We start from the raw sequence: 13,407 nt of genomic DNA, 5'->3' as shown, positions 1-13,407 counted from the left end.
AGTCAAGATACATTGGAATGAGAACTAAGCTAGGAAGTTTATCTTAAGATTGACATGCTGATGAAGTGGTATTGAATTGATGGGTAGAATATTTAAAATATAAAAAGGGAAAGAGTTTCCAAGAAGAGTGGTCTATAATATCATAGTGGATTGTCATTGTCACAATTAGTCTTGGTAATTCCAAATAGACTTGAAACAGATACAATGGGCTGATACATTTCTTGCTTTCTAGAGGTGAGATAAGCTTCTAAAGTGATCCTGTGACTGTTGAACTATTACATAAAACACAAGAGATATACATATTTTGTGTATCTTTTGTTCCTCAGTTCATCTTACAGTCATGGTTGAGCTATTACTGGGTGTCTCAGGCAACCGAAGTACCCATTTACAATCTAGTACTATTTTCTATCTAGTCCTGTGTGTGTCTGAAAACCTGTCATTGTCTGAGCAACCTTGGTTTTTAGTGTTCTGCCTTCATTACTCAGAATTTAAGCATTTAAGAACTGGTCTTGTTTACAGACAAATAAATAGTAATTCTATGCTGTAGGGCTACTCAGAAGTAGTAGGGAAGAGAAGGCGAAAGTAAACATTACTTACATGTGAACTTCATAACTGTAGTTTGTGTGTTAAATATTTTTGACTATTTGCCTCAAGATTACTTTAGAGATGATTGATAAAAACAAATAACTAGCAGTCAATTGTCTTTGAAAAACATCATTACCCTTTTTTTATTATCCACAGAATGTCAGAGGACACATTTGATACCGTCAGATTGTGGATTATAATCATGTTGTGCATTTTACGGTTGGCTATGATGCGTCATCATTTACAGGCCTATCTGAATTTAGCCCAGAAAAGCGTGGATCAGATGAAAAAGGAAGCTGGTAGAATAAGTATGGTTGATTTGCAGAAAATGGTAAGTATGGTGGCACTACATATATATATATATATATATATATTTGTAGTAATTTGACTGCAAATGTGTTGCAGTCAGCAACCTCAGGATCTCATCCAGGGAAGTAGCATGATTCTGGGGACCAGCATCAGACACCAACGAGACAGGCTCCCATTCATGAAACCATTTATTCAGCATGGGAACAAAGTCAGGTTCAGAACAGAGAGCCCTGAACAGAGGCACAGCAGGGGTTTTTGAGGGACAGAACTCTCAAGGGTCCCCACCTTTGAGGGTGGAGTTCAGGGTCAGGGACCAGTAGAAGCACACCAAGGGAGAAACCCCCAGGGACTCAAACCCAATCAGAGCACCTGGGCCGCCCTTCTCAAGGGGTTTGGGGTGGGACAGTGGTACTCTTTGTCTCCCCTGAGGCTGCTGCCACACAAATTATTTTTTTTCCAACTGGTTGTTTTCTGTGACAGCAGAGCTCAAATCTGAATGAAGCTTTCTAGACTATCTCCTGTAAAAACAGCATCATTACAGAGGAGAAATTCTGCAAACCAAAATATGGAGAGATTTATCATATGTGTTATGCAGATTGTTTGTCCTTGGTTACTTGGAAGCTGTTGAAAAAGAGTGGTGATCTGTAACTACTACATGGGAAAGAAAAAATTTAATTTTGGTAGATGGGTAGAATACTGTTACCAACTGTGACTTTTAAATTGAGGGAAAATTTATGATAAGGTGGTTATATTTTGGAATAAAATGTCAGATGTTTAATTCTGTCAGGCCACTTTGAAGTTCACCAGCCTAGTTAAAAATTGCCTCTTTTATTGTGGACAAGGGAAAATTTCTGAGGATTTTTTTTTTTAAAGAAAACTAGTGAAGCATACATTGAAGAAATGGAGGCAGAATGGCTGCTGTGTTGTCTGAAAAGTAAATTTCTAGTGTTGCATAATCTGTCTAATGATCCTGCTGAATTGGGGTCTATTGCAGGAGGAATATTGAAGCATGCCAAAAGACAAAGACTCCTCTTCCAGGATTGTCTTTATTACTTGTTACACTAAGTGTCTGAAGGTCGTAAGTGAACTGTGCTGTAGTTATTACAAAGTAGCTAGGAGTTTGCTCCAGAAAAAAATAATTAGGAAATACATGCAGTAGCAACTGGTTAGGATGGAACTGTGCCAATTGCTCTAAATGCACTGTTTTAGAGCATTTATTCCTGTCTATAAAACAGTATTGTCCTCTCAATGTGGCATTTCTTAAATCCATTTCTCCAGTGTCTTCATATAATCTCTTTGAGAAGGCTGTAATAACTAGATGTCATCTTGTCTTCTTTTACTCATCATATCTGTTTTACCTTTTCTAGAACTTCTGCCAGTGAAGTCTTTCCTGTCATTCTACAGTGATCATTACTTTTTAATTTGTTATTTTTGTCATATTCTATCAAGTTTTGACAATATTTTTGTCTCATGGTTTTTCTTTGGTCAGTGTCTTACTATTATTTTTTTCTCATGTGAGTTTTTTGGTGCTTGCTCATTAAAAAGCCCTTTGAGGCTTGAGAGGTATTCCAAAAACGATCATGTCTGCCTTCATCATATTTGCTGCCCTGCATTCTGTTCTTTTTTAAATGCCAGGTAGTTTTATTTCACTACTTGCTTGCTACTGATTTTATCACTTTTTTCCATCTTTATTTAATTTAATCTTTTAGGCCAACAGCTTCTGTAAAATACATAATGTTACAATCTTGAGAAAAATGGAACAGATGGAGAGCAGGGGGAGGGATATATCTGAATGGATTTTAATGAACCATAGTGTATGGTTGAAATGAAGACCATTTAAATGCAGTTGTTGATCTAACGAAAAATCATCATTGTTTTTAAAATACAAGTGTTTTCCAGTTGGAAATCTTAAAAATATCTCACTTTTGAAAAAGGACTGTAATATTAACCAGACTTTCATTTACTTTTTATGGGGCTTTGGAATGTGACTACTACTTCATTTTTGAAATAGGATTTAGTTTGTAAATTACTGGGAACTTGAAAAATAAAACATATATATATTTTTGTTTCTGGTGTATTAAAATAGGAATCATTGAATGATGGAATAATGGAATGCATGCAGTTTGCAGAAGCAAAATTGATCTTTGTTTTAACAGAATTGAGGCTTTTAGTTGTATCCTTTCAGCACTTCCTCTCAGATTTGTAAATGTCCTGAAACTAGAATTCATTATGGGGATTTCTTCATTAGGTCATTTGAAGACATTATGTCACATGTCAAGAGTTATTAGAAAATTATTTAAACAGCTTTAATGTATAAGTACTGGGTTTTTTAATAATTTCTTTTTCTAGACATGTTCATAAAGGTCTGCTTTGATCAACCAGGATTAATGAACTTTACTCTCTTTCATTTTTCCAGGTAGCTCGAGTATTCTATTATCTCTGTGTAATTGCACTTCAGTATGTTGCACCAATGGTAATGCTCCTTCACACAACTCTGCTCTTGAAAACACTAGGTAGGCAAAACTGGATCAACAGTCATTTATTCTGTTCTACACAGAAACTTTTTTATTTTCACCTGACTCAAGAGAATTAGAGAATTAGAATTCATGGGTACTTGCAATACAAAACCACCTTGTAGTTTCTTGTACTTTAAAACATTCGTATGTTGTGTGCCATTTAAGTGGTTTTTTCTGTTGCTGCTTTTGATATCTTTCAATTACATGCTACTTTGTTTGATTTATTTCTAAAAAATTGTGTAATGCAACCAGTTTAACTGTTTACTTCTGTTGAAGTATTTATCTTTTTAGGAGTATTTTAAAATTGAACTGTATAAAGCATGATAGATTTAACTTCATGAGCTTCTCTTAAAGGAATTTTTTCAGCCTTTTTATCTGTAGTAGACTTAGAATGAGAGATGTAAGATATGGGGTTCATGTAGTTACTGGGAGACGTGAAGTAGGTCTGGTTGTGTTTTTTTTTAATTTCATTCTTGTGAGACATGTCTTTCATAGCCTGCCATGCAGTTGTGTCATTCTCTTTGCAAAAAGGCGATGGATAGAGATAGGCTTTAGTAGGTTGTGATTCATCCTGCCCTGGAGTAGACATCTCCATCTGGTGAGATGAATCATACCCAGAACACAGCGGTCTCAAGGCAGCTACATCACATGTAGATGTTAGGATGTCAGAATACTAGATGAATCCTGCCCTAGTAGCTTGCTGGTATGACCAGAAAGTCATGCAGATGAATATAGTTTTTATTGACTAAGTTAGAAAAACTTCACATTTTTGTGTGTGTATTAAAAATACATCAAAGACAATCTGTAGAGTGATTGAAGTAATGGAACTTGAATTTAATTCTACAAAAATCTGTTACTTGTTTCTTTTTAACAGGTAATTATTCTTGGGGCATCTACCCAGGACTGAATTCTGACACTCCAGTAGAAAACAGTCTGCTTCCCAATTCTGTTTATTCTGAGTCTCCACCTGCTGATGGAAAGATGAAAGTAACTGTAGTACAAATAACAATGGCTCTGGGAAGCCTAAAGAATATTTTCACTCCTCTCCTGTTCCGGGGACTCCTGTCTTTTCTCACCTGGTGGATTGCTGCTTGCCTATTTTCAACAAGCCTTTTTGGGCTCTTCTATCACCAGTACCTGACTATGGCGTGAACAAGTCAACTGACAGAGCAAATGTGAGGTCAAATACTAGATGCAAACCCAGGTATCCAAGAGGAGATGAAGAGAAACCTATATATGTGAAGAGAAAACATATCATAATTATTTTTAAACACTTCCTTGGTGTTCTCAGGGTGAATAATCTTAAAATGTTTAAAATTTCAACTGGGTTTGTTATTTTTGTTACCCAAATGGTAGGTAACTAATTCAGTTATAGTCCTGGGATTGACTGACATTATTGTGTTGTAGATGTTGGTAAGCATGCTGAAAAGATGTGACCTCTGAGTATCTTGGTTTCCATAAACAGCAAGCCAAACTCAAAAATTTGCTTTTTAAGCATCAACAGTCACTGACTGAACTGCATTCAAAGGGTACTGGACATAGTGATGGTGGCTGCCTATCAATTAAGTCTTGAAACTGAGCCATACAGTGAAAGGAGAGAGAGGGGATTTTAAAAAAAAAAAATCTGTTGGATAGCTATTGATCACTTTTCTCCTTGGAAAATGAAAAAATCCAACAGGACTAAAGAGATACTGTATATTACAGTAAGGAAAGTTGTATAAAATATAAATTTAACAGGAGTAGATGTATGTACCTGGCAGGTATTGCTGCCTACATATTTTGCAGGAGTGCTTGTGCAGTAAGAAGAGAGTTATAACAAATACATTATTTCAGTCCCTGAAGTCATTTTGAAGTAATGGCCATCTGTATTGGTGCTAGTATTGATCCACAGATTGCATCTGGATCTTTTAAATTTCTTCTTTTGATGTAGTAGATAAATTCCATTGAATTTACAAAAGAATAGAAAATAATTAGTGACACCAGTCAAACATTTCTAAACAAAACAGTTTAATCCTGCTGACTGATGGAGTATGTGTAATATGTGTAATGAACATATAAATATATATTATATATTAAATATATAATATATATGAAGGTATGAAATATGGAATCTTTATTTTAAATTCCTGAATGTATCTTACAGGGCTGTGGGAAAGGGTTATATGTGTATCTAGTAATTTCAAGATTCCCTTTTGAAATTAAACTAAATTTTTTTCTTCTTTTTTTTATTTTTTTTTTTTTTAGTTCAGGTGGAAGGGCTATTTGGGTTTTGTACCTCTTTAGAGGTACTTAGCTATACTGAAGAACTTACACTGTCTTGGAAGAAAAGATCTACTTGAACTGTTAATCTTAAAATTTCTCCTCCGTCAAATCATCTTTTGCCAATTTAATCTGTGCTAACTTGACCGTATAATGATAATTAATATATCTTGGCTTCAGAAATAGGTTTTCTGTATAATAAAACAGCTATGTAATAAGAAAAAGAGCAAAGTACTAACTTTACAGTTTTTGCTTAACTGGAGAGATAGGTTCCAATCATAAAATTAATGACGGTTTTTTCAGATGTTTTGTGTATTTGCAAAACAGAAATGGGGATTTCTATGTAATAGCTTTTTTAAACATTATACTTTGCAGAAGTCAGTGGGTTTTTTAACTAATACTAGCTGATTTTATGTTACTGTTCTTTTTCTCTTGAATTTGTGTACAGCTTTGACATATAATAAGCATTTATAAATGGAAAAGCTTAACTAAATATTTAATATGTAGCAAACCTACCATATGGGAAAACAAACTCAATGAATGCAGAAAATCAAGATTTTAAGCTGGTGATAAACTATTTTACTGTGTTGAAAACCTTTTAAGTTATTTATTAGTTTATTAAGTTGCGTTTTTGGGGGAAGGATTTATGTACACCAGCCTAATACCTACTGCATGCATTTTGGATGTCAGAGAACACCTTGCATGACACTACTGGTTTCATTGCAGTATTTCAGTGTGACTGGGGCTGCAAGCTTTGTTGTTTTCACACCAACTTTTTTTAACTAACAAGGATGAAGGCTTAACTGTGAATTGGCTTAAAGGATAATATTTGACCTCATAATTTCAAATCTCAAAGCATTCCCAGGAAGTATCTTTCAGATGAATAATTGAATGACAAAATATGACAAGTCCAACAATACTGGACCCACTTTTGTATTAGTTCAAGATATATCATTACTACAAGATACAACATCGCTAATATAATTAATAAGTCCAGCTTTTAGGTTAGAGTTAAGTGTTCAATGCCAATCTTTTGTTCAGAAAAATGAAACAGTGCAAAACATTTGATTCTGATAGTGAACTTGCCTGATGAAGCTCATTATATAGGAGATGTAACCTGTTGTTACAATCTGGAGTAAATTTTGGATACTTAAGAATATTTCAAACTAATATTAAAAAGTTTCTGCTGATACAGTCATTCTGAAAGCTCATAATCAAAAGTGAACTGCAGTTATATAATAATGCATTCAGCAGAGGTAATAACTGGATCATGTACCTGAACTTCACAAAGCTTTTGCTAAGAGCATATGGCACCTTACTATTCAGACATCACACTGATCACCGTGAAAAATAGGCACCTGGTGTTAGAAACATGAGGATCTGTGCTTGTAGCCACTGTGCTGTTTCATTGTTCTACAGAACTGAATGCTTGACCTCCTGGTCAGCAGTGAGGGCAAGGTAGTCTTTCTTTTGATCCATTCAATCCTGTCATGAGTCTGCAAGGCTTATGGAAAACTAAAATATGGCAATAAAAGCCTTTGAAACATATGGTGACAGTGAAACCAGAGGGACCATATTGCTAAAGTTGCGAGCAGTGCTTCCTACAAGTATGTGATATGATCAAAAATGTGTTTTAAAGTAGCAACCATGGTAGTCCTGACTTCATGTGTATTGTGTGAGGTTCAAAGGAAAATCTGCTCACTTCTGTAGTAAGTTCCTTTGAAACAGCAGCTGGCAAATGCTTTTATTGTTTGTTTGGTTTTTTGTTTGTTTCATGGAAACCTTTATCAGCACCTGTCAATGGAGGGAAATAATCTTGCAGAAATGGAAAAGCAAGTAAAACGTGACTGAAAGGTTGATAGGTGTTACTCAGGTTTATAAACATTTTGTCTAGCTTTTTGCCCTCTACTTAGCCAAAAAATTTTAGAATGGTTTGGGTTGGAATGAATCTCAAATGGACCAGTTTCCACCAGACCAGGTTGCTCCAAGCCCTGTCAAACATGGCCTTGAACACCTCCAGAGATGGGCAGCCACAGCTTCTCTGGGTAACTTTTATCTAGTGCCTCACCACCTTCACAGGCAAGAGTGTCCACCTAACACCTCCCCTTTTTTAGTTTAGAACTGTTCCCCCTTGTCTCTGCCTGTGCAAAAAGTCATTCTCCCTCTTTTTTATAAGCCCCCTTTAAGTACTGGAAGGCACAGTGCGATCTCCCTTAGTTTCTGAGAGATTTTAGAAGGAAAGGTTTGGAAGGAAATGTTCCTTTGGCAAACAATCTTTGTCTGTTTCTTCTTAAATTAAGATCTCCCTTCGTCTTTTAGTGATAGGATTCAATTGCCAATCTACAGCACTTTCCCTGTGTTTCCTACTCAGAACCAAGTAGGCTAAATTAGTTCAAGATTGTATTTTGACTTCTGTTTAGTTTATCTATTTTTGAAGGATTATTTCATTTAAACAGTTCAAATAACTTCCAATTCCATCTGAAACACTAACAAACTTGTTAACATTTGTTTAAAAGCTGCACTTTCATTGTGTTGGTCCCTCTGACATAGGGTTAAGATACCGATAAATCCAAGTCTTCCAGCAAGTTGAGGGAGGTCCAAACATAACACTTGGGCTATTTCTGAGCTAAGAGAAGTTGATTAAGAAAGTGTATTCTTACACTTTGTAGGGGACATTCTCAGGCTGTATTTGTCCTCTTTTGATTCCTTCTCAAGCTATAGGTTATGCCATTTTTTGAGGTTTTGTTAGCTGCAGTCTTTTCCTCTTCCAGAATTCGCTTGCATAAAGGATCCACAGATTAAATAGTGGCATCAGTACAAGAGAACATCAGAAGATATTTACAGAAAACTAACTTCTGTTGCAGTCATTCTTCTCCTCATTTGGATCACAAGTACTGCAAGGTGTTTAAACAGAGATTTGTTCTTCACTGGATTGTAAAGTCAAATTTGTCTTAAGAACAAAAATGCTACCAAAATATTAACACAACATTTAGGCAGCATAACCTCATGTAGCATAACCTGTATGTAGTGGTTAGCAAGTACAGAAATTTCAGCTAACTTCAAAAGAACAATTCAAAGTGCTATAATTCTTTACAGTAACTACAGCTAAGTGGTAATGGGGATATTGGATATATCACATAGAAAATTGAACATATTTGATCTTAAAGCTGTTGGAAGGCTCTCCAAGGTAAAAGGCTTTTATATCTTTATTCTTAAATAGCTGTGCTTTCCACAGAGATCATTTTGATCAGTTTTTAAATACTACGCTTCATGCTTTTTCATGTGACACATTTTGCACATTTATTTGTTCAACACAGCCCCTCCACACTCAGACTTAACTCCACAGATAATTTTGTCACTATAAAGTTCCTAGATAGTTTTAGTTAAGGTTTAAGAGTTAAGTGCCCAGACAAAATGGAGACATTGAACAAGAATGAGGCCAAAGAAAACTGTGTTCTCTTGGAGAAATCTGTTATGGCTGAGCAAAATCTTAATGGAGGAAGGCAACAACAGATTACTTGTATTCTGAATCAAATATTAAATGTGACTCTTTACCATTATGCGTAAGACTGTTATTTTCAGCATCTGCAGCCTAAATCCCAGGTGGTAAATAAAGAACAATATTTTGATCTCATGGATACCTTCTCTAAAGAGCATCTAAGCAACAGGTGCTTAGAAGCCAGATGTCTGATCTCACTAAGCAGGCTGATGCAAATTGGTCTGTCTGTGGTTCAGAGTGATTTTTGTGTAACTCCTTCTTTAGGAAGGCCTGCCATGCTTTGTGACCTGTGAAGTGGATGGCACATCTCATTTGCACTCCTCAGTACTAGACTGAAAGGTTTTCTTCCTCTAGGTGAGGTCATGAAGCCAACATGTCATTTCCAGGCTGCTTTTACTGACATCAGTATATGCTGCACTTAACTTTTTCCAGTCTCTCACTGTGGACTGCCAGGAGAGTGATACTGCACTGGATATTGTTTTGCATGCCAGTGTATATGTATTTTTATACCTTTGATTTCAACGGTGTTTTTAATGGAAATTATTTTTAATTGTAATACCATGGATCATATTTTCGTTTTTTAAATTAATATAGGTGCCTGCAACTAGAAGTCAAAAACTTCTACACTATTTCTTAAAAAAAAATTTGGTGTTCAGGCTGAAGTATTAACAGTTTTATATCAAAGTCCAAAATCCACCTGTAAATAACAGATTTTTTCCATGTAATTACACATCAGTCAAGAAGCCTTAGAATTTGTACTTGCAGCATTTTTTCTCAACAACATACTATCATGTGACCCTGCTATCTATAAAATACCCATCTCAAAAGAGTTTTGAATAGCTTTTTACAAACTCTTTAGTAGTAGGTCATTAATCTTTTATTATGCTGCAGCATATTAAGATCTGGCTTAAAATTCCTGTGCTTAAAGTCAACCTTATTCTCTCTTCCTCTGCTCATAGTAACTCTGCCTCCTGTATGTGTTCTAAGCTTCCAGAATGCATATTCACAGTACTTTCAAGAAAAATACAGGACGAAGAAAAAGGCACCAAAAAATTGTATTTCATAACTACAGTTCATACCCATGTCACGATGTGCCAAGAGTTTTTATTTTTTTCCCCCATTTTTGGTCATTCCTTTGTTCCATTGTTAACATATGTAAGCTTTTTTAGAAGAAGTACACATGGAAAAATATTCTGTAATAGAAGTTACAGAAAGCTGCCTAATGTTTCAGTCTTTCCATTTATGTAAGCAAATATTAATCCGAAGACACTATTAAATAATTTCAGACTAAAATTTCTCGTAAGGCTGACATGTTACAAACTGCACAGGGAACAACTTTCAAGTTGTAAATATTTTACTTTAAATCTTCTACTTGTCTCTTTGTTTCTGGGAACACAGAAATTCCGTGTTCTTCAATTAATAGGGTTTTTTTGTTGTTTTTTGTTTCTCTTTAAGTGAAAAGTATATAATACTTGCTAGCCTAGAACAAAGACCTAAGATAAAAAGACTCTCTCCCTTCATTTCAGTATTTGCCTAGTGGGAAGGACTGATGTTATATATGTAAATTTTAGCTTCCTCTTACTGCTACAATACTGTTAAAATATGAATTTTATAGTCACAGCTTTACCAAGACTCATGCTTCACAGTGAGAGTGGTGTCAAGTGGTGTTTGCATTCTATAGATCTGGTGTTGCATTGCCTGCTGTTTGAAAACAAATTGGCTCCTATGCTTTTAAAAGTTCATCAAGATCTCTGATCAGAAGAGCACAGCACAGGTTGAAAAAGTTTACTTTTGAGGGGATTTTTTGGTTGTTTTGGGGATTTTTTTAGTGCTGTGGATAATACTTGGGTACAACTACTACAGCTAATAAACAACCTCCAGTAATACTGCATTACTTTTGTACACTGTAAAGTGCCTAATCATGGGTGATTCTGATAGCCCTTGAAATGGGGTTTGCTATGAAATTATTTTTTTCATTCAGTTTATGGCTTATGTAATGTCCATGTGTGGTTTTGTGTTATTACGTATTGGAGACAAATAAGATTTTGAAGAAATTCCTCTTACATAAATGGTAATCTAACAACTTTGCCCATATTAGACTGATAACTGAACACCCCTAATTTAAATTAGCAACTCTCCCTCTGCCTCCTGCTACCTCTGCATTGTTTTCTTTATGACTGAGGGTGAGTATTTACAAGATCTGGAATGGATTGACTGACAAAGTTTTGTAGTGACATCTGGGTGTTAATTACACCCCAGTCATGCAGGCACATGGGTGACTTCAGCCAGGTAAGTCATTCTGCTTGGTCTCAGAAAGGCGGCACTGAAGGTCACTGAATCCTTACGGATTTGGAGCACAAACAGTACCAAATGTGACACGGCTGACTAACACCAAGCTTCCAAAAGTTACACCTTGTAGAATTTTGTGGAAGTCTGTTAAAGTATTCAATAGTGAAACCACCCTTACTTTAAAACTGCTTGTCCACCTTCAGGAATGCAAGAGCTGAAGGTAGAACTTGACTGGTTCAGGAAGGAAGTTAAAAGTGAGGAAACAACAGGCTTCTGCTCCTGAGTTAATTATACACTCTGCTTGTGAAGTGTTTGTAAGTTGAGATGGTGTTGCTGATTCAATCTATCAAAGGAAGCATTCTGAGGAAGGCCTGTCACAGCATGTTGAGCTTTTAGCTCTAGAAAGTGGCTATAGAAATCTGTACTGTATATAGTACACTGTTTGGGAAAACCTGGTACAGTATGCCTGCTAAATATTTCCTTACACTTACTGTAAGTTACATTACGTTTTTTACTGTAGAGCATTTAAGAAGGTGGTTTTGCCTTGCTCAGGCAGCATTTTATATTAATGTGAAAATAGTAAGAATTGGTTTGTCATTTAAATGCCTACATTTCTTTAACAACAGTAAACTTCACAAAATTGAAGCAAGGTTATACTTTCTTATTTCTTGTTCATTCTGTTGAAAATATTACAGTTTAACTCTGCTTTTATAATGCACACATTATTAAAATGAAATTTATGTCTATTAGTTTCTCATGGTAATACCACAGCAAATCTAAGAGAAACTGTGATACCTGCTGATTTTCAAGTGGCCCCATTAACTTGCTTGTCTTTGTAAAGCGTTAACCCATGTTGGACATATAATGTCTACTGCAGTGATGATGTTCCTATAGTATTTTAGCATCCATACATGTACTCTGCATGCCTTGCACTTGTGCACTGTAAAGGATAGACTGTTTTACAGTACTTTAGGTTTAAAATAACCCTTCCATTATTTTATATAGTATTTCCCATATCCAAAATAGGACACTTTCTAAAGCCAAAGATCAATAAATGTTTATTGTCTACCAGTGTGATTTTTCTTCCTACTTTGTGTGATATATACTACTTTTCATCAACTTGCAAAATTTCCAAAGAGCATGTAATAACCAGGCTTCCTACCAGTTTTTCTACTAGTCTAAATTGTTTACTTCTTTTAGAAATAATTGAGTCGACCATTTATTCCTTCCTTCTTTTCAGTGCAGCAGAATAAATAATTTTTAAGTATAAATGCAGATAGCGTCTTATTCATGTGAACGGCAGTTTAACCACAAAGAAATATTAGAGATTTCATATGAGTGTTTTCATTTTTGTGTATTTCACTATTTAAATTTTTGAACCATTTCTAGAGAAAGATTGACTGTACACCACAGTAAGTGGTGGAAATTCTGAGTTTTACACCCAGAGGATTTGTCACCCTTCCTAGTCGGAAATCACTTAGAAACGGGTTGTGGTTTTTTCTTATAAAAGGAAATGTGTTTAAAAAGCATTACATGATCTCTCATCAGCCTGGCAGCACTAAGAAGGAATATACTTAATAACATTTTGTAACCATCTTGAATTTGATTTTTGGAATATTAGATTTGGTTACACATACATTTTCTTTCCACATGTGCAACAATGCAGGTGAATGATGCCAAAATTGCCCAAATAGTTCCACAGCTAAAAAAAACCCAAGAAAACCTTGACCTTGAGCAAACGTCCTTCTTTAGCCTAAACCCAAAGTGGTACCAAAGACCCCTTCAGCAATAGCCATCAGTTGTGTTGCAGAAGCAAAGTGTGGCATGGTGCTGAGAGGAGCCAGTCTTGACATTTGGGTTGGGGATTTGAAAGTCTACAAGGCATGTGAGCTGTGGCACCCCTTCCTGAAAGTGTAAAAAAGGTAAAGTGATGGTTAAGAGGAAAGAAAG

General features: G+C 35.5%; 1 protein-coding gene across 3 annotated transcripts in view; it reads left to right on the top strand.

Annotated features, from left to right (window-relative positions):
- Positions 1 to 9,229, top strand: part of TMEM161B (transmembrane protein 161B) — a 38,408-nt gene extending 29,179 nt beyond the window's left edge. Inside the window, exons 10-13 of one of the 3 annotated variants that reach the window (XR_015280798.1) lie at positions 742 to 916; positions 3,311 to 3,407; positions 4,285 to 4,614; positions 8,441 to 9,229. Coding sequence is in view for 1 of the 3 variants with exons in the window: in XM_086868737.1 (XP_086724863.1) it covers positions 742 to 916; positions 3,311 to 3,407; positions 4,285 to 4,562 (550 nt within the window). In the remaining 2 variants the exon portion in view is untranslated. Of the gene's footprint in view, positions 1 to 741; positions 917 to 3,310; positions 3,408 to 4,284 lie in introns of all 3 variants that reach the window. The other 2 variants (XR_015280797.1, XM_086868737.1) reach the window with 2 other exon arrangements.
- The last annotated feature ends 4,178 nt before the right edge of the window (positions 9,230 to 13,407 follow it).

The sequence above is a fragment of the Cyanistes caeruleus genome, chromosome Z (genome assembly GCF_971803275.1).
Source record: "Cyanistes caeruleus chromosome Z, bCyaCae1.hap1.1, whole genome shotgun sequence".
NCBI classification, from domain to species: Eukaryota; Metazoa; Chordata; class Aves; order Passeriformes; family Paridae; genus Cyanistes; species Cyanistes caeruleus.
Note: the sequence above shows the minus strand (reverse complement) of the source record. Positions and strands in the feature narration are given on the sequence as shown.